Source organism: Apteryx rowi, unplaced genomic scaffold, assembly GCF_003343035.1.
Source record: "Apteryx rowi isolate R43461 unplaced genomic scaffold, aptRow1 scaffold_131, whole genome shotgun sequence".
NCBI lineage: Eukaryota > Metazoa > Chordata > Aves > Apterygiformes > Apterygidae > Apteryx > Apteryx rowi.
This window is the reverse complement of record NW_020447542.1, coordinates 460,340-482,402: the sequence shown is the minus strand read 5'-3', so window position 1 is coordinate 482,402 and position 22,063 is coordinate 460,340. Positions and strand designations below refer to the sequence as shown.

Sequence of the window (22,063 nt, the reverse complement as noted above, 5' to 3'; positions counted from 1 at the left end):
AGTTCTTTCCGCTTACTGCAGAAACTGAGATGCATGTACTTATTTTATTATTGTTGTATTCTGAAGCTTGCAGTTCCACTGTATGAAGCTGCATTATTTTAATGACTTTCATGTCATAGCTTCATGATTCTTCATGATTCATGATTGTTAGGATGTATTTTTATAGAAAATTAATTCAATTATTTTCTAAAAACTTAATTTTTTAGCTAAGAATCAAATATAAAACTGCCTTTATTGTGTGCAAAGACAAAAAATACTGTCAGTTTGTTGTAAAATAATCTGAGTGTGCTAGGGAAGGGGGGGAAAAGAGCGGGTTTTGTTAGAGCTGGTCATTTCAAACTGACAAAACATTTCTCTTTTGGGAACTGCCAGTTTTATAAATTAAAATAAATTAAAATATATTGGGAGAGATGAATCTAACCGAGCTCTCCCTCTAGTTTTTCCAAGTCTGCTTGATCCATGAATGCCAGAGCTTCTGTTATCGAGGGCAACCCTTTCATGGTAAATTTTTCTTGGAAAAAATCAGTAGTTTTTCAGGTGTAGCTTTTTTTTTTTTCCTCAGCTGGAGTACATATCTATTCTGTCCTATTCAAGTTGCTATACTAAGTTAAATTGAAGTTACATTGTCTCAATTCTTTTAAGGTGCCTGCTAAACAGGGTAGAAAATACACATTTTTTTTTAATAATTCCAGGTATAGCTTTGAAATTAAATTAAATGCTATTGCCTTTCAACTGTTAATAGTTATGTATTTAACAGTATCTTTAAAAGTCTTTTGCAAGCTTTTTTTACAGACTAATGCAGCATTGTTTCTTAACATTCTTAGCACTGGTAAGCATGCTTACATAAAATCTTCCTGTTATAAATTGCAGACTGAAGAATTTGCCCTTTACCTTTACAAAACTGCAGCAACTCACTGCTATGTGGCTGTCAGACAATCAGGTGAACTTTTTTTTTTTATTATGAATGAATAGAATATTGTTGAATTTATTCCTAATGGAACTTAAAAGTACAGAGCCATCTGTTGAATGATGAAAAGTGGTACTGTGTGTATGCACCAGCACTTCCTTGACATGAGTTTGTCGATTCTGTTTAAACTAAACAATGCTGACCCTACCCACCTTGGAGACTTTCATATTTTTGGCAAAGTTCTGTGCATTAGGAAATGCAATTTAACAGATGTTGTTGGGTTTTTTGTTTTTTTGCTTTTTTTGTTTTTTTCTTGGTTGGGGCTTGTTTACGCAGGAAAAGTAGTGCTTGATAAACTAGTATTCTGATATGTAGTGCACTGTTTCTTCCACAATGCATACCACTGAGGAAACTTGGCATGCTCACTTTTACGCTAGACTGCTTGCCCCACCTTTGGACTCTCTGACTGTCCAAGTTTCAAGCTACTGCAAAGTAACTCATGCTCATAGCATGTGTCTTTTCTGTATATCAAAGCCCTCTGTACTATACCAATTTCCTGATGGCATTAAGGTGTACAGTGCTACCAGATATCCATTAACCTCAGGTGGTCTGTTAAAAGCGCTTTGACTGATCCAGTAATTTAAGATCTTCTGCCCTTTTTTGTAAGGGGTGGAGAATGCTCAATCTGGTATCAATATCAAACTCTTAAGTACAAAATTTTTCTCCTTACATGATTGTCTGCAGCTTTAAATGGCTAAATATATCTGTGTATTCCAGATCAGTGTGTTCTGGGAGAGTAATATGTCCTAGCAAGAAACTGGGTTATTTCTCAAATATCCAGTGTTTGCCTGTCTTCTAAGAAGCTGTTACTAAGTTTGTTTACAAAACCAGTGGTCCGTCAAAGACATACATGTTAAAAACTTTATTTTGTAAAAATTATTCAGAGGAGTTAATATAAGGCAGAGCAGTCTTCAAAGTAAAATGGAAAGAGCATGCCCTGTTACATGTAGATAAGTAGCAGGAATTTAAATATATAGGTCCTATTTAGTTATTACACATGTATATTCTCATAATGTATCCTTCTTTCATTTCCTTCTCAGTCTAAACCACTTATCCCTCTTCAAAAAGAAGCTGATCCTGACACACAGAAAACCGTGCTTACCAATTACATGTTCCCCCAGCAACCGAGGACTGAGGATGGTAAGAATTTCTGAAATAACCCTGTCAGAACGCTGACTTCTGAAAACAGAAATGGGAAGACAGTCCAGCTAACATGCTTTTCACTAGATAATACTACGTAGATACAAGTTTGAAGTAAACTTGTAATTGATGAAAAGTTATACTCAAAAAAAAAAAAGAGAATGATAACTTAAAAATGTGGACTACTTATTAATAAATTCCAGGAGAAGATTCATTTGAGTGGGAAGTGTGCTTGTGTGGGGAGCGGCACGGATGCCACTTCTCAGTGTGACAACCTGTTTCTTTCCAGCAAAGTTTAATGGTTCGCTGGCTTCAGACTTCTGTCTTAGATAAAATGTTTCATCCATTAGTGAGGAAAACAGTTAAATACAGATCATTGTTCATTTAAAAAAAAAAAAAATCAGTCGGCAGTGGGGGGACTGCATTTTGCTTTCATTTAATCTGAACTGTTTTACTAAAGGTTAAGTACAGAATATCAAGACCTTGCTAGAAAGTTACTTCTGCACACTTGTGAGGTAGTTGCAAAAATGAGTGACCCGTGAGTAACCCATCAGGAGTGAGGGAAAGACAGTAAAGGTTTCTGCATTTCTCCTCTCCCCTTTGCCATGCAGGTGAAAGCAAGAAGTTTGTATCTGTTTAACAGAAATCAGACAGAGACTATTTTTGTGATAAAGTACGGTACAGTAAGCATGTATGTGTAGCCRTGGTGGGGGGGAACAACGGGAATCTTTGAACTGAGAGGTGGCTACATTTTCTGCTCCGTAGCACAAGCCTCTAGTACACTGAGAGAAGTCATCAGAAAAGTGTCTGGAAATGCAGTAAATTGTATGTCACTTTGAGCTCTCTAATGTAGATAATGCAGATGCATTATCTGTGTTAGAATGTAAGAATTAGAAAAGCATTGGGAAATTGTTAGTGAAGTATAAGGTAGTTCCTGAAAGGGTTGTGTCTCCATTTTAGTTTCCCTGAACCCCATTACAGGGATATCTTTCTGTAGACAAGGAAAGGGCTAATTGTTTAACTTAGTTTGACAGAAGACCTCCCTCTGAGGTGGTCATCCCAAAAGGAAGGCTTTAAGTTCAATAGCTAATTTGATATTCTTTGTGAAGTTTTTCGGGCACTTGGGGTTTTGTTGTTGTTGTTGTTGTTATTGTTGGGAACTGCTTCAGCAATAGTGAAATTCATTAAAATATCAATAGCAAATTTATTTAATAAATTCAAAATAATGAATATTACAATGAATATTCCAATTTGGCTAGCTCTATAATTAAGCATTTTTCCTATTTCAGGTATTAAAATGTCTAGAAATAGTATGAACAGTCTCTTCATTGCTAGTGAAGTATATAGGATTGCTGGGGGTGGCGGTGGGAGATTTATTAGACTGTTTGGGTTGTTACCTGACCAATGAATGGAAATATGTTAGAATAAGAGACAGTGGGTAACTAAAGATTTCTTTCTTCTTGAAAAATTAAGCAAAAGTACTCTGTAAAGTTTCTGTCATTTGTATAACTTCTGCTAAGAAGCTTTTGCTTTGTTTTGTTTTTAAGGATTAGTAATAATGCAGGTTTTTATCAGTAAATTATTCTTATTCTTCCTTTTTATTTTCATGAAGTGAAATCAGCTGAATGCTCTTTTACATTCTTTAATAAGACCCCATCAGAAGGTCAGGCTATATAGGTATTTTTGTGTACAAACACACACACACATATACCTCCCATCTATCTATCTATCTAAATATTGTTATATATATTTTACAGCTGAGAGGTTTCTGCTGAAGAGTCGCGACTATGAGAGTGTTCACACTAGCTTACAGCTGTATGTAAGAAGCCTTTTTCTACTTTACAGATGGAGATTTTACTATTATGAAAATATGGCCAAGTTCTTAGAGCTGTGACAGCACAGTTATTCTTCAACTTCTGGCACTGCTAGTCTCTTATCTTTTTGAGCACAGATATAAAAGCACATAAATCCCATCCAAGGAGAAGAAAGAAAAAGAAGATTCTTATCTTGTATAATTTGCATATTCTCACTAGAGTCTGTTTGTTTTTTTTTTTTTAATTTAGTTATGTTCATATCTGATAATGAAAGCTTCAATCCATCTTTGTGGGAGGAACAGAGGAAACAACGTGCTCAGGTGGCTTTTGAATGTGATGAAGACAAAGATGAAAGGGAGGCACCACCTCGGGTTAGTACTGAATGTATTTTTGAATCCTTGGTGCTTCCCTGCCTCCTCTTCCCCCCATCCTTTTCCTCACTCTGGCTGTGGATTTCACTCTCCCGGAAAATCAAGTCTTCAGTTATTAGTTTAAGAGTATCTAAGAGGGTTAATCTCCCCCCCCCCCCCTTTTGGGGGGAGCCAGATAGTTAGAATATTATTGTTTTTTTTAATGCAGGAGGGCAATCTGAAGAGATATCCAACTCCATATCCTGATGAACTGAAGAATATGGTCAAAACAGTCCAGACAATTGTACATAGACTAAAGGATGAAGAATCTACTGAAGATATTGCCAAGGAGTCAAAACGAGAAGGCCAAGCAGTTTCTGTGAAAGATGTGGGGGTAAAGGTTAGAGACAATATTCTCTTCTGACTTTCCAGAACTTCCAAAGATCTAGAGTATCACTGATGCCTTTTAATTCTCTTCTCCTTCCCACTACTGCTTTAGGAAGAAAAAATGTCAAATTAAAGAATAGAATTTACCTCTTCAACATCTTTAAAAGTTTGTAATAAATGGCTGTTTTCTGGCAGTGATTTTTCCTCTGACACTAAGAACAAGGGAAGTGATTTGCTTCAGGCAAATACAAAATTCAGCTGTCTTCTTTGGTTTCTGAAAGATGCCATCTGTCATGTTTTGATCTTCCTTTATCTGCCAAACTTCAAAATGAAAATCAGGATGATCTCTAAGGATCTTGCCACTACCCTCGTGCCTGGAGGATTTACAGGATGAATTAGAAGTGCAACAGTAGTGAGTTGGCACAGGAGTCACTAACAAGTTGATGTTAGCACGATAGCGAGGTGTTGGGACTACTGGTTGGTGCTGACATGTCTCATTGTAGATATTCCTATGCCCTCTGCCCTCTCCCCTTGGAAAGCAGATTCGTGAGGGTTAGGGAACTGTACCTCAGTAATCTACAAAAATCTTTCTCTACCGGGTGCATTTCATAGTTCATGATTTAAAAGGTCAGATTTTCCATTTCAATTTCCCCAAATATATAATGTTGACTCTACATAGCATATCTTACTGAAAACCTTTCAGGATGTTTTTCTGCTAATATTTTTAATCCTGTAGACTTCAGAAATTGCTCCAGTAAAAAACAAAGCAGATGAGAGAAAACAATATTCAGCAGGAAACTCTGTGCAGAAGCCTACTGAACCAGAAGCTGAGCACAGCACTGCAAATTCACAGATGACTGCGCTTGTTAAAACCTTAAAAAACACAAAAACAATTGTCAACCATGAAGACACGCTTGAGGTATGGCATTGCAATGAAAATCATAGCAATCAGAGAATTGTGCTGGTGTTGAACTAAATTTGTTACTCTGAGAGATAGCAATGAAAATTTATGTTGACAATAGCAGAAAATTGCCATTCATAAGTGCTGGAAGTACAGATGGTTGGTAAAGCAACATTTTTCTCACTTCAGACTGTTATAAGTAAAGGCTGAAGTATCTAATAAAAAGTTCATAATGAAATAATGTATGGATTTAAAGAAAAAACAAATCAGTCGTGAATATGTAAAAAATATATATATTTTTTTTATTTAGGACGTGTTTGAGACTTGTGGCAAATCCTGGAACTTGTCAGTTAACCAGTTGCCAGTCATAAGTAAAATACTTCTTCTCAGTTTCACCAGCAGATCTTTTTGCCCGTGTTGCGTAAGCAGTGGAGCGTGGGTATGTCGTGCTTGCGCTGAGGAGGCTTTGTGACACGCAGTTGTACTTGCTGCTGGCTCTTTCTCCACTAGCGTGTTCCTACTTCTAAATATGTTATGAAAAATTTGGTTTTGACATTTTTCTTTAGATAAAAACAAGATTTCAGAAGATCATATTAGTTACTTAACTATTGTGGCAGCAATTCTATGAAGCTGGCTGTATGCCAGTAAGTAAAGGCGACAGCAGTGCATAGTCCATCAGGGAGAGGTACTGAATTCCTTACTTCCATGTGATAACCTGCTGGTAACTCTGTTACAGTTGAATCTAAATACCTAAACTTTGCATGCATGTAAGTTCTTCATTTCAACACTGATATAAAATCTAGGGGAAAAGGAAGTGTGATAGAGAAGAGCAAACAGGCTGCATATTCTGATTGCAAAGAATAGTGTGTGGGGGGGGGTTGTTTGTTTGTTTGTTTTGTTTTGTTTTGTTTTTAAAGGAGGGTTATCATACTGTGTTTGCTATTTTGGTTAAGTTTGTCCTTCTCTGCTGCAGTCCAAAGAACTGGCCAGGTAGTTAGTATCATGGAAAAGCTGGTGCTCCAACAGGTTCTGCATGTTAAACCTTCTGAAACTTGTAAGAAAAATGAACATCAAAAGACTTTTGCCATCTGTGACATAGGTTTTGTAGCATTTGTGAAAGGAAGCATGCTTACTAGAATTAAATTTTTACTCTAGGAAAGGAATATATATATTATTTTCCCTTCAAAATCTTACTGAAAATAATGGTTTTATGAAGATAATAGGAATACAGGCCTGGCAATAGATACTGAATTCAGTCACATGTTTGCTCTTGCAGGCAGCTTTGTCAGTTAATCTCTCTCATAAATGCACTGAGCTCCATCTTATGGTTAGAAGCTTGCTGATTTTTAGTTTAAACATATTCAGCATTGCTTTATTCCTGCACCATAGTTGCTTTTGAAGTTAAATAATTTCTCGTCTTCTTGGTAAAAGGTTGGTAAGGTAAACTTAAAGACAGCAACCTAAGCTGTACTTGATCTTTGTTTGCTGAACTACACAAGCCAAGCTTATTCAGTCCTTTCTCATAACATACCTCTCCCTTCTTAAGATCATATTGGTAATGCTGCTGTGTAGCTGTTCAGTTTGAGTTCCTCTTTCTTTTCTGCAAAACCAATATCCAGCTAATCAACATATGGGGTGTTCCCTTGTTCAGTGATTGATAACGTAATGGGAGTCAGCACTGTAGGCAGCTGGGAGGAGAGGAGAAGCAAACTTCACTGATATGTCTTAGCAGGAGTAAACTGGTGATTCCTTTAAGACCTCAGCTAGAGTAGTATGTCCAGTTGTGGGCACTGAAATTCCATAAAGATGGGGACCAGTTGGAGTCCAAAGGAAAAATAATAAAGTAACATTAGTAATCAAAAGTCTAGAGAATTATAAAGAAAACTGAAAATATTCTTGTCCTTTAGTCTAAAAATCTGACACCTTTGGGGCAGAAGGCAAGGCAGCAGATGCACAATAGCAGTCTTATAACATATGAAAAGCACCTGCAGAGGGAAAAGGAGTAAACTACACCCCATTTCCACTCTTAGCAGAACAGAAAAATGTTGTTATGCCATAACACAAATACTTCCCCATCTGTTACAGGAAATATGTTCTAAGTCTGTATTTACCACTTTTTTGTTAATAGCTGGACAGTAGATCTAGTCTTGTGTCATTGTATGATGATGATAAATGCTGGGTACTGCTTTCTGACTTGAATTTAGTCAAGGAGTCTCTCCTAGGTGGTGAAACGGAGGCTGCATCTGCCTGCTCCAAGTAGTTCTTGTAGCTGAAGTTAACACCAACTTGACAGTCATTCCTGTGAAGTTCGTCAGAAACGGCATAATTCTGCATTTGCTGTTTCTTAAAGAAAACTCAGTGGCAAAAGTTAATAAATTCAGTTGATTTGCACTACAAATAAGTACAGTTGCTGTAAGAAGTAAGCCTACATTATGTTGCTTGTTTGTACTTTTACACTTCATAGTTTGGTGGGTGACAGTTTAGACAGCACTTGACCTTTAAGCAGTTCTGTAAAATGCACAGCATAAAGCTGTTTTTCCTTTAGCAGGAGTCAGAAGAACTCTCCTCTGATGAAGAGATGAAAATGGCAGAAATGCGGCCACCGCTGATAGAAACCTCCATGAACCAACCAAAAGTGGTAGCTCTTAGCAATAACAAAAAAGGTTAGATACCGTAAAAAAACAATAGAAATGTTGTATGTTTCTGATAATTTCTTGACCTAAAATGGCTATTTTTCCGATTAAATTATATAAAAGTAGATTTGATTTGTGCATTTTAAGACAGATGATCAATTCTCTAATTAAGCAATGGAAGCAGAAAAAAGTTCTGTAATATCTTATACTTAAGTGTACGTTAGGGAAAGCACTTGTGTTAATGAACCAAATTTTCTTGGATTCTTGCCCTCAGTTTAAAAAGCAGAGGGGGAGAGGAGAGGCTTGTGTTTTGGGGGATTGTTAGCTTGAACACACCCTTGAAGAAACCTTTAAGAAAAGGATTGCAGAAAGTAGTTTTTATCTTAACTAAATTCCCTATTTCCTCCCTCTCCCGGTTTTTGTTTGTGGATTATGGCTGCTGTTGGCTACAATATTCCTGTTTAAATTCTTTCAGAGATGATGCTGTCACTTCCTAAGGTTTAAGAATAAACTTCTCTGTGGCAACTCTTTCTCCAAAATCACTTTACTCTTCATGCGCCCTTGCGCTCTGTCTGGCGCGCCCTTGTGCTCCCCCTCCCCGTCCCCCTATCTGTTCCCCACTCTGTCTGTCTCTCTCTTGTCAGTTTATACGAAGTTTGCAAATGCGTTAGGTTATATGTTAGTTTCCTGTAATAAGTATTAATCAAAAACAAGATRTGATTTCTGAACACCCTAACATATACACATTAAACATTTATTTTTAAAAAGGTATGTGTTTATAACTAAAGTGGCAAGTTTTTCTTTCAGATGACTTAAAAGATGCTGATTCCTTATCAGATGAAGCTACCCACAATAGCAATCAAAATAACAGCAACTGTTCCTCTCCTTCTCGAATGTCGGATTCTGTTTCCTTAAATACTGATAGTAGCCAAGATATTTCTCTCTGTTCTCCAGACAAAGAAACGCATGCAGCTGTTTTATCCAAAATCAGGTTTGTAAAATACTGTATGCCACTGAACAAGTGCAGTAGAGAAGTATGTTACTTAAAATTTCATATTGCATGTCTGTCCCTTTAATTATTAATTTATCAATCATTATTTTAATATTAACATATTTAAAATATTTATTTAATGTAAAATAATGAATAGTTCTTTTTGAATTTTGTTGTCCTAAGTTTTAAAAAGGCAAATTTTAGTGTACAAAACATGGTTCCCGTCTCTTCTAATAATCAGTTATAATCATTTCATCCTTCTGATATTTTATATGCTTCCAATACACCATTTAAAAAACTTTGTGTTTTTATTTTCTATAAAGTTGGAGATCAATTTGATTGCTAACACAAGTTTCTGAAAATTTTTTATAGTTATTATAAACCATGGACTTAAAGATTGCTGCTGTCTGTAGTTTTAGTTAAAATATGCTATTTAGTTAAGAAGTGCCAACAGAAACAAAGTTGTCTAAAAATTGTCCTGGAGCTTGGAAGAATCTGATAAGAAATCTGAGTGACTTAGTTCACTTAGTGACTGAGTCACTTAGTTCTTTCTGTGGCTTTTTATCTGTCTTTAATCAGTAGTGCTGAATTTAATTAACCTTCTGAAATCACAACATGATCTCATAATTAATGACCTAAAAAAGAATTGTCAAACTGAATGTATAATATTTTTATGATGGTTAGATAGCAAATCATAAATTGGTTGTATATTGGTCTCTGTCCTGTATTTTGTATGCAGTATGGCTGTTGTGTGTGATATTGACTAATTTTGCTAAAACCATTCTTAATACAGGAATATATTCCTTCCATTTTGAATTTATTTCAAGAGTTGCTTTTTTTTTTTTCCAGACGAGAAGATGAAAATTTGAATAATCTTTTGCAAAATGGAGGTGAATTAAGCATTACAGTAGAAGAAAAAATAAATGTGCAAGACAAGGTTACAAATTTGTCTCAATATGAATTAAGCATTGAAGAAAGATTAGGCCTGATAGGAAAAGGTGTTGATCTAAACACTCCCACTGAGGAGCCTCACAAATTAGACCAAATAAACATGAATATCAATAAGCTGGCTAGTGAAGAGGCAGTGCCAGTTCCCGTAGAAAGATTAAAACCACAGGAAATAACATCAGTAAAGGGGTTTTTGAATAACAATATGAGAGAAGAAAATGAGCACTTGGAAAATGGAAATAAATATCCTATAAATAAAGTAAATGGACATCCTGAGGAAGCAGTACAGTCTCCTATCAAAGATGAGGTAATGCGAAGCACTACAGTTGATGCTGATTCTTCTGCTGAGCTGCCTATTTCAAAGAGCACTGAAGATCTGTCCCCACAGAGAAGTGGTCCTGTGGTAAAATCTCACAGCATCACCAGTATGGATACTGGTGGTCTGAAAATCTATGATATTGTCAATGACAATGGACCTCAGCAGCCAAACACAGTGGTTAAATCTGCATCTGGTAGTGCAGGTGGAAAAAACATAGTCAGAAGTAAATCTGCTACTCTTCTGTATGATCAGCCTTTGCAAGTTTTTCCTGGATCGTCGTCATCATCTGATTTAATATCTTCTACAAAAACTGTGTTCAAGTTTGACTCAAATCACAATCCTGAAGGTGCTAATGTGGTGAGAGGGTCAGTGGCAAGTGGTGCACAAATGTTCTGCACTCCCCGGTATAATATTCAGTACAGCAGCAGTGCAACAGCCAAAGACACCCTGTGGCCCCAGAAACAAAGCACCCAAGTAGAACAAGGCAACTTACCGCCTTCGCGTCTGCTTAGGTCTGACAGCACAGAAACCCCTAGCTATGTAAAGCATTCTGCCAATATGAATTTCTCCAATCATAACAATGTTCGAGCCAGTTCCACGTATAACACTCATCAACGGATGTCTGGGAGACATATAGATATGTGGGCTGTTCCACCAAATGATAGACTGCTCCCAGGAGCAACCAGAAACACTCTTCAAAGGCAGAGCAGTGTAACCTCGACAGCTTCTGTAAATGTTGGTGATACTGGACCCTCGAGGCGGGCTCAGCTTCCTGAAGGGGACTACTTAACGTACAGAGATTTGCATTCAATGGGAAGAGCTCCACCAGTAATGTCTGGGCATCAGAGACCTCTTTCTGCCAGGACATATAGCATTGATGGTCCAAATGTACCCCGACCACAGAGTGCTCGACCTTCAGTGAATGAAATACCAGAAAGAACTATGTCAGTTAGTGACTTTAATTACTCACGGACTAGTCCTTCAAAGAGATCAAACCCAAGGGTTAACTCTGAGCATTCTTTGTTAGACCCTCCAGGAAAGAGTAAAGTCCCTCATGACTGGAGGGAACAGGTGCTGCGACACATCGAAGCTAAAAAACTAGAAAAGGTAAAAATAATAATTTAAAATTTTTTTCCACCTTTCTGTCATCTGGATATGAAAGAAGTTAAATAATCCATGTTTTGAATTGCTTTTAATTACTAGTGCTGCCTTAAAAAGGATAAATACAAGTTTGTACTGCATATCTGAGAAGCAGTCAAATGGCGGACTTTAAATGAACTTTTCCCCCAACGAGAAGAAAAGGTCCATGTTGTTTTCACATCATATTTGCCAGCTTAGTCCACTTACTTTAGAATAAATTAAAGGCCAGCTCTTTTAGACCAGGTAAATTTTGTTGGTTTCGTAGCAGCAGTGTATTCATGTTATACTAAAATATTCCCTTATACCTTTTGGTTTTTCTGTTCTGCCTTTTTTTCCTGTTTCTTCACTTTAAGAATAAGGAAAAGAAATTGAGTAAAATCTAGTTGGAAGCATAGGTTTACAGCATCAGTTGCTGAAGAATGCAACAAAAATGTAATTAGCATATATTGGCCTTCAAGCCACTTGTCTTTTGAAGTTGGATATTTGACAGATTGCTGAATGAATACTTATTGCTGTGAGATGAGAACACTTAAAAATCTTGTTCATTCCAGGAAATCACAGGATACAGCTATATATGATGAACAGGATTTTTTATGTACTTTAAACGCTATCAAGAATTTGATCTGATTTGTAGAGTTCAACAATTATGCATCTTCAAAGGATTTGAGCAGAGACTGGAAGACTGAAATCTTCTATGCTGTCTAGCTAAATCTGTTTAAAATATCACTAAATACAGGGCAGTGTCACTAGTCTGAACCTTTTTTTTCTCCTTGGAGGGGAAGGGAGTAAACTAGCCAAATTACCTCCAACATTTTGATTATGCCAGCTAGATAGATCATTCTGTTTTAGTTTCTTTTGGAAGAAGATAGTTGCTGGCTTGTGATTATGTTAAACACTTCAATAGCCTTGTTAGCTAAAGAGATATATTTAGTGGTGGTTAAAAAAATAACTTTCGACCCTGCTTTTTCCTTTGGAAATCCAAGTATTTGGAGGGATGGGTTTGTTTTAAATTGTGTAACTTCTGGTGACAAAGTTTTTTTTTAATACGTGACGCCTGCACAACAGCAGCACCTGTTCTTGTGATCAAGTTTCAGTGAMATCTGACAAAATATTTTAAGACTTTCATTTTTAAGGTGTTGTGCTGTAGTGTGGGGGACCCTTACGTGTCCCACAAGACTACGACAAACCTCACTGTGTTCCAGCCATAGTAAAAGATGCACTTCTCTGATCTTTCATTCTCTGTGTGTGTGTCTGTGTGTATGTATGTGTGTATATATGTGTGTGTGTATATATATATAAATTATTACATGAAACAAAAAAAAGCAAAAATCCCAGCAATCCTTGAATGCACAATGGAGATAACTTCAGTGCACTGCTAATGTCATTCGTCTATAGTTTATTCTCATATCATCTGCATCTGACACGTTAAGAGTGATGGTAAATACGTTACTGCAATCTGCAGCTACTGTAGATCCCATAGCAGTGTTGTCACCTTGAATGAAATGAAACTTGGTTCCCTTTATATCTGTCCATACTTTCTTTCATGGTTTTTATGTAAACCTTAATTTTGGTTTCCTTCTAGAGAGGTATGGTATAGCTGCTATGGGGTTCCTAACTGTGAATCTAATTTTATGTATCTTAGAAATCTTTATCTATCTGTCTGTGTGTGTTTATCTTTCTATCTACATCTCAGTCACTTAGAAGGTGTTTCTTTTGTTCTGGCCTTGAAGTATTTAGATTCAGAGTAGCTTTTAGTTAGCAATCTGAGATTTACTTATGGGATAAAAAGTGAGTATGTGTCTGAGTGTCTATTTTATATTCTCTGGGATATGACTGACTTAATCTATGAAATGTGAGGAAATGCGAATATGATCCTGAATGGCAGCTGGCAAATATGATAACATGGAAATTCTAGGAATTCATTGGATATTTCTTTCTTCTCTTAAAGTAATGGTTTCAGATGTTTCTACTTGTAATTGAAAAATAACTTTTTTGTGTGGGCTTTCTCTATAAACCAGACTTCAAATGTGTTTGAAGTCTGAAAGAAATTTCAGTATTTACTTGAACTCTTATTTAAAGAACAAGGAAAATGCTTTAACAGAAAACTTCCACAGATGTAAAATGACATTTCTTTTTTAACTTGTAAGTCATAGCATTGGCAAAAGCAGGTGTACAAAACGAGGCTTTGTGATGCATACTTAATTCATACCTTGCTTGTGGTTATACACAGCAGTATAGGCTAATAGTATTTACTTTTGCTGTGACACTTATGAGTCCGTTACTGAATTAATCACATACTTATTTCTATCCTGTGCTTTTTAGGAAATAGTATATTATTTGTTTGTTTTTTTTAAAGTGATGCTCCTGAAGTTCTAGTTCGTTTGTTTTTTTTCATAAAATCTAGTAACTGAGGAGGAAGAGGGGAGAAGCCGTTTAAATAAGCAAAGTCTGCTTGTCAGCCAAAGCTGGAGAAGCTAGTTGGTGTTTTATTTATTAGACCTTTTCACCCACTGCAGGGTGGAGAAAGCATTTCAGGAATTTAATTTGCACAAAAAGAGATATAGGAAGGGTTGATGTCCAGCAGAAATGATTCACAGTGGAGTCCAGCCAAGTAACTGGTATTTGTAATCCATTTGACCAGATGCACAGGGGCTTGCTTTGGTGAGCTACAACTATCCGTTTGGTGGAGGGAAAATGAAAATGGTACATGAGACCATTTGTAAATAGCAATTTTGCATATTTTCAGGAGAAACAACTTGCTTATCTGTTGCAAAGCATATTTTATTGTGGGAGAGAGAAAAGGGTTTCTTTAAATGCCAAGCTGCTCTCTAGTGGTTATATATGTAAGCTGTTGGAAAGTATGCARTCCTCCCCAACCTCTTAAATGTAGTGCATGGATGAGCTTTCAAGAACAATAATATTTTTCATCAGATTTTCTTTCAAAGTATGCGAATTTCTAAATTTAATATGCAATATGTCACAGTAGTGTTCTATCATAGTCTTGTTGAAAGCTTTCATTTTAGGAATTTAACTGAAATACTATTTAAAGCATTAGGATTGCACATGTTTTGTTGTGTGGTAGAAGAATTTTTCATCTATAAGCTGCAGTAATAAATACCTGCAACAGTTATCTGCAAATATCTATCAGGTTTACTTGTGCTAAGTAAGCAGAAATAGTTGTTGGGCCTGACTGTCCTTTCCTTACATGCAAATACTTTCTTTTTTTGTTGTGGATCTCTTGGGAGTTCATCAGGTGCGTGCTTGCTTTCAATTCTAATTTCATCTGGAATTAAGTGCTCTATTTCTTATCTACCCATGCTGCTAGAGGACTGCTTAAAGGAGCTCTTCAAACAATCTGCAATGCCATTTTGTAAATTATCTCCTTCGTATTTGGCCATGACATTGGATAATGCCTTCTCAATTAAAAAAAAAAAAAAATAAAGTTATGTGGGCTTTCACATGCTTAATAAAAGTTGATGCTGACAAACTAATTGAATAAGATCAACAGTTGATCCCCGCTCCCCCTGCAAGAAATCTCCCCTTCTATTTAAGAAAGAACTCTCAGAGATGAGGTCATAAAATTAATTCCTACTTTCTATTCAGACATCAAAATAAGTTTAAAATTAAAAAAAATACAAATTTTTTATTTTTTTTTCCTCTACATGTCTGATATGGAAAATATTTTAATTGGTATGGCCTCAGATTTTTTCCAAGTTTGTTTAAATATGTTAAGAAAAGTAACTTCAGCGGGTCTGTGTGCACATTAAAAAAAGAGTGTTTAAAGGTTCTTAAGATCATAGCCTGAAGAATATTTTGACAAGGATAAATTAGGGGAATGCTACCTGTTCAGTAGCTGTTAATTTTAAATGTTGATTTTGGTTTTCTTTTGTTTCTCCATTTGTGAATGGACTACTGAAGCATCATTGTGTTGTAATGATATTTTACCGAGTCCAGAAATCGATGCGTCACTCTTTCAAAACAGTGAAATTCTTGTGCCTCTTGAATGTAAACAACAAAGTCCTGACCCTTCAAACATTTTATGAGAGTAGAATTTAAATTGTATGAAATTCTCCGTATATAATTCTTCAACAGGAATGCTGTTGCCTAATGAAGGTAACATATTTGCAGGATCAGGAACTTAAATTAGTGCCTGCCCCTCTTAAGGTTCCTTTTCTTTGGGATAAATTGGTGTTTTATTAGAATTCCGTAAGATTTCAAACAAAGCTTTTTTTTTTTTTTTTTTTGCTTTAATGCTTGAAGTATTTCTAAATAAAAGCATGCATTTTAAGCATTTCAAGTGTTTCAAAATACTTTGAGCAAACTACTTCTGTCCAAAATTTAACTAAAGAATTTTAGATAGTAGAGGTGGGAATCACGAGTCTCTCCCCTCCCTTACCCCCCAAAAGCACTTAGAGGATGTTGATATAAAAATAAGAAGCGTGTGCTAAAACATAACTTGTCGTGAACTACAGTTATATTAAACTAGTGTCGGTGGCACTTGGAGCTCACTGAAGATTCAGGATAAGCTTTTTGTTGTACACGTACGGTAGATCTAGGAACTGCAGCGATGGTATGTATTGTGCAAACACACAACGGGCCGTGAAGAATCGGCAATAAAGGTGCCGGTTGCAGAACTGTGGAGCATATAGAAAAATGAAGGGAAAAGGAAAAAGCAAAAGTGCAGTGGTTGCTGTAATGAGAGTCTCAACCCAGTAAGAGTCTCAACTGTAACTTGAGAGATGAGATTTATTTTTGTTTAACAGAATTACTGCAAAATGCAGAGACTACAACTAGTTAAGACTGTTAAGTAAGAGTTACTCCAATATTATCCAGTGGGAGTTCTCCTAGGTATATTTTGCTGTTTATTCTCTTGCTCCTAAGTAGATGCTTTTGGTAAGCTCAGTCACAGAAGACACCTTTCTTTGGACTCTGAAATTGTTAATTCTCTCATAAGCCAAAAAATACAGAATATGTTCTGACTCCTAGCGCTCGAAAAGGGTGTAAATAAGCCCCAAAACTATGTCACTAGCTGCCTGTGTCTAAACTGACTCCACTAGAGGCTGATTTTTGACTGAGTCCTGATCTGTATGCAGAACATTTTGTTCCTTTGTACATAGCCATTTTTGCATGATATATTATAGCTTTTAAAACATATTCTTTGCCACTAATGAGTAACTGATTTCTAGTAAACACACAATTTTGACAAAAAATGTAGTGGAACATGGCATGTATATTGGTTAGTGTATATTAGTTTAGAAGTGAGTTTTCAAGCCTCAAATATCTGAATTTGTAGAATTCTTGATTTGCAGGCCATTATGCTCTAAGGCACTGTAGCAAAGCAGGTGGGCAGTGCAGTTGGTGTTTAGAATTAATACGGTATTTAATTTGAAGTTTAGAAAAAACACTTAATTTTTAATAAATTGGAGTAAAAATCTATGTTTTTTGTGGCATCTGCTTATTCACATTTCTGGAAGTGTCTTCTCTGATGCAGCAGTCTCCAGAAAGCTCCTTAAAAATGTTCAGCCTTCACTGTGCTCATGATGAGATGCAAAGTTAGTGGATACCGTTCTGTGTCAAATGTCTCAGTTGCTCCCATCCATTATTTTTAGCTAAAATAGGTAGAGGATGAGTATTTCTAGATTTATCGCTGGGAATATCTTCTTGTGTTGAAGTTATAAGAAAGCTTTTGTTTACATAATTTCTAACAGTATTTGTTATGTCCAGTTCATGCTTGTGGGGTACTTCTAATGTAGAAATGCCCATTCTGACGCACCGTGCCCAGTATAGAGAAGGAGAAAAATGGTGTTTTCAGTACTTTTCATGTCTTCCCTACTTCATTTGCACATGCCACTGTTTGTATCTGGGGAAAGAAAATCTTTACCAAGACAGGAGATTTTATAAACCCTTGAATAAAACTGCTCTCAGACTATCACTGAAGGACAGAGTCAGTGAAATTACCTTAAAGCTCGCTAACCTGAGTTAAGTGAAACCTTAATCCCTGATGGATCAGTTCACATACCTACAAACTATGGCGAAGTTCGGTGTCCTATTTCAGATCAACCTCAATGCAGAAATGAAAGTGTTTCTGTTGTGTGTCTTTTGGTGGTCAGACTTCCTTTGTGCAAAGGATTTAAATTGTCACTGTTCACTGAACATGTCTGGCGTGGTTTTCTCATTGCCTCTGACAAAGTGAATTCTCTTTAGATGTGGACTTCCCTTTGGGTCATCTCTAGAGAAGAGCAGATCTGATGGATTTCTAGGGGTCTTTTTAGTAGAACGGGCTTCTGGAGAGACTTTCAGAAAATAACTTTTAGTCTGACTATGCATTCCTTGTATTTTTGTCTGTCTTGTTGCCGTTAACAGAAAATTCAGAGATACAGGAGCCCCTGAAAAGAGCTTACTGTAAGACGACTTCAGGGAGTTGCTTGTGCAAGTGAGGAAGTAGGCTACCGGGCTAGGTATATAGGAGACTTTGAGAAGATGTAGGAAGATGCCTTGAGGCAGTAAGGAAAAGTGGCTTTAGCAGTTTCACCTGGGTGTTTTGAACTGAAACTCAGAGTAGCAGTAAGCTCAGACTGAACGTTCAGTAAAGAGATTTGAATGCTGAGTACAGTTTTTCCCTCCCCCACCCCTAAGAGGGGAAAAGCTTCTAGAGCCTCATCTGGACACTTGAAAAACTCATTGACTGGAGAACAGTGTAGGTTTATAGAAGGGGAGAATGAAGCCTCTCGCTCAGTGTTTGGTGAGTGCTATCCAAAGTAAAGGTAACCTTGACCAAGAACAGCCAAGTAGCGTCAGTAAATACTGTTCCTTGAGGGGGTTTCCAGTGACTGGTACCAGGGCATCTGAGAAGTATGAATATGCAGAGGCATGTGATTTTGATTATTGAACTAGTTGCTTTAGTTTCACAGGATAAAGCTAGTCGGAAAAAGCAAAAGTCTGCCAGGTGACTAGTGAATATTTTGAAAATGAGAATTGTATATGTGGTCAACAGCCAAACCCCAAAATGCATTTATTCATGTAAAAGTTGTTGAAATATATTAGTCAAATGATGTGTGTTCTGAATTTTTCTGATTTTTTTTTAACTTGGAAAAAATTAGAAACTTTATAAAAAGAAAAAGCTTTGGATTTGCTGGGTTTTGATGTTTTGTGGTGTATCTTTTAATATTAATATACCCCTGTCACCATGGGTCTTGTCACCGTTTTAAGATAGGTCTACTTCATTTGTCAGGTGGGATATAGGGGATTTTCCTTTACTTCTGTACCATCTTTTGCTTTGTCCATACAACTACAAAAGTGCAGGGTGGCAAGATAGTAATGTGTCTACTGCTGTTCTTTCTAATGCTCTCACCAATATTGCAGATGTCAGTTTTGCAAGGTAATGTAGCTCAAAATCAAACCGATATCACATCTGTTCTTGAGCTTAGGTTACCCTTTTGGTTGCCTACAGTCACCGAGGAATGGCCTCCAAGGCTTCTACAAGCCTCTCTGTTTAAATGAGGCTTGTTCACTTTCTTGAATGGGATGTTACTGAAATGCCTGGTAGACATTGACAACATTGTATTAATAACAAGAAAACCCAGCTAACCCCCCAAATTCCTATTTCCAGATAAATTTTTATTTGTACTGTACAAGTAGTAGAGAAAAATGAGGCAAAATAGTAACAGAAAATCAAATAGTTTTCCACAGGTGAGCGTCTTGACTGTCAGCTTCTGCTTCTGCCAACATCTCTGATATGTTGGAAATTCAGTGAAAACCTAGAAATTTAGATAAGCCATGCACCTATGTTGTTTTTCCAGATACACATACATGTGAATGGCTTTATTTACATGTAACTCTATATGTAAACTGTTGGTCGCATGCTGATTTACAGTAAATAAAGGTAAATAGGGGTCACTGAGTTGCTTTTTATACATCACAGTGGCACTGTTCTTTGTTTGCATGGTATTTATCTTGCATGACAATGGAATATGTCTGTATTAGTCTATGTATAACATGTCTTGTGGTTTATGCATGCTGCACTAATCTCTGTTAAATCTGTCCCCTCTTTATTCAGAGCATGCTGTCTAGGTCCTTTAATTCCAATTACGCTGCAGTTAGCAGCTTTCACTATGGCAGCTCTAGGGATCTGCATGGCAGCCAGGGTAGTGTTGCCTTGAGTGTTGCAGACGGAAGAGGTTCTGGTGTGCACGTTGTTCGAGTGAGTACCTACAGGAGGCTATTGCAATACGTAGAGGGGGAATGAGTAAACTGTGAGAGATCTCCTTTAAATTGGTGAAGCCTTATCTTTATGTATAGACAATGGTTCTAATAAAAAGAGTATAGTTGTGCTGGATGTTTTTTATAGGCACCAAATCAAATACTTTGAACTGTTTTCACTTCATATGCCTTACCCTTACTACAAGGCTTTTCAGCTTAATGCCATGAAATAGTTTGCTAATTGGCTCTTGTGTATGGTTGAACACATATGTAGGAGGACAAAACCAGACATTTTTATATTGTGAACAAGAGATTATCATTCTGAATTTAACTTAGGTTGATACAGGTTTGAACAAAAATTGTATTATGCTTTTTTCCCCCAAACAAATTCTGATGATGTAATCTATATTGTAAGATATTTTGGGCATTCAAGAAAATGGATATTTTGATTTGTAAGAAAATATTAGGAAACAATTCCTTAATCCTAAGCATCCTGAGTGATGTTATGGTATCCATAGTGAGCAGCATAAAGTCAATGGAAGAATTCTGTTAACCCTGTGGATCCTTGAATGGGCAATCTTTCACATTTATTAGCTTTTCTTAACAACGTATTGGTAATCAAAGGCCTCTCTGCAGTTGCAAATTTTTGTAAATGTCCAGCAACATTTTATGGGTGTGAGGTCTTGGCTGGCAAGGTTTACATTTTCTATATAAACACTATGCTAGTCATTCATATAAGAGAGAACAATAAAGTCCTTAAAATGTCTTATTATTGGCTTTTTTCTTTAGAAAAATTTTTAGTTGTTTGACAGTATGAAGACATTCTTCTTTACTTCTTCATTCTGTTTAAAGCATCCCCAGGCTTCTACTCCAGGAGAACAGTGCCAAGATGAGGTATTCATTTCGGGACAGCAGAATTACTCATCTGCCACACTTAGCCTCAAAGATGTTCCTCCAGACAGCATGAAGAAAGTAGCTGTGCAGGTAATTAGCTACGTGACACCATAGATAGGATATATTGCCATTTATAGAAACGTTTGCTGGAAAGACAGCAGTTGGAACTGGGGCTTATTTAAAACATAAAGCAGGATTTGACTTTCACACCAGTATTTAGAGGTGGCATAAATGAAATGGCATTCTCTTTCTGGAAAACAAAGTTGTTAACTATATGGGGGGTGGTTTTCATTTTTCCTCAGCAAAGACTTTGAAAGAAGAAATTTACAGCATAAGACACTGCTGTAAGTGGAAACCAGAATATGGCAAATGGTTTTAGGAAAGCAAATCAAAAGTTGATGAAACCTTTTAAAAAACACCTTTAAATTTGTTGTGATGAAATTCATGTGATAAGCTAGATTTGGTAGGATGACATTCTGTATGCATCTTTAAGGACTATCTATACAGCCAGCACTTATTACAGTAAAAATAAATGGGTGTTTGTAATTTATTATGGTGCAGCAATAGATTTGTTTTAACATTTATTAACTTCATTTGCATTTCTACAAACATACTGGATAGTGGGAAATTGCGTAGTTGTTGATATATGTGGCCTGTGTAAACTTTCTATCTTTGACCATGCAACAAACAGTAGTTACTCTCCCATCATGTTTTAGATTTTTCAGAAAAGGCAGTGGAAAATCTTGTAATTTTAATACATCTGATTTGTAAATAAGGTCAGAAAAATATTTCCACTCTCACTCCCATTTTTCAGAATCACTTTGATACAGAAACTCATGTTAATGAGTAGGTTCTGATATATGTCTGTTCACATAGCATAGTTAAAGGTTGAAATTTGCATGCAGTTATTTATCATATTGAAAATTAGAGTATTTTAAGATCTTTTTATCCTATAACTAGTGAGATAATGGTGGTAGGCAGAAAAATGTGTAACTTGGAATTCTAGCGTTTTTGGAATGTGGGAATTCTAGGGGGAAGATGAACTGTTTGAACTGGGTAAGTGCGTGAGGCCTTCAGGTGAGGAGGGAAAAAGATGCCCATTTCAACACAGAGCTCCAGTGCCAAACAGTAAATTGGAGGCTTCAGTAAAAAATGTTGCCTGCAGCATCATTCTTAGCGAAATGATTCAAATGCACTGTATGTCTTTACAGTTCTGAATTTTACTGCTATTTGCTGTCAGTGTACCAAATCTAAGTGGCATGTTCTAACAAAAGAATAACATTTGTTGGAAATATCCTTATTACAGTTTCRACATTAAAATCTTGAACTTCATTATGAATTTGCTTAGAAGGTTTTCTTGTGGTCACCCAAAGATGCTCC

At 36.4% G+C, this 22,063-nt stretch overlaps 1 protein-coding gene across 16 annotated transcripts in view; it reads left to right on the top strand.

Moving 5' to 3' along the window:
- Nucleotides 1-22,063, top strand: part of ERBIN (erbb2 interacting protein) — a 117,879-nt gene that overhangs the window by 88,806 nt on the left and 7,010 nt on the right. For 8 of the 16 annotated variants that reach the window (XM_026056383.1, XM_026056381.1, XM_026056373.1 and 5 more), the window contains 11 exons: nucleotides 871-940; nucleotides 2,008-2,107; nucleotides 4,171-4,292; nucleotides 4,501-4,671; nucleotides 5,395-5,577; nucleotides 5,870-5,998; nucleotides 8,105-8,222; nucleotides 9,000-9,183; nucleotides 10,033-11,557; nucleotides 19,647-19,790; nucleotides 20,642-20,773. In XM_026056383.1, the coding sequence (XP_025912168.1) occupies nucleotides 871-940; nucleotides 2,008-2,107; nucleotides 4,171-4,292; nucleotides 4,501-4,671; nucleotides 5,395-5,577; nucleotides 5,870-5,998; nucleotides 8,105-8,222; nucleotides 9,000-9,183; nucleotides 10,033-11,557; nucleotides 19,647-19,790; nucleotides 20,642-20,773 (2,878 nt within the window). The other 8 variants (XM_026056388.1, XM_026056384.1, XM_026056385.1 and 5 more) reach the window with 6 other exon arrangements.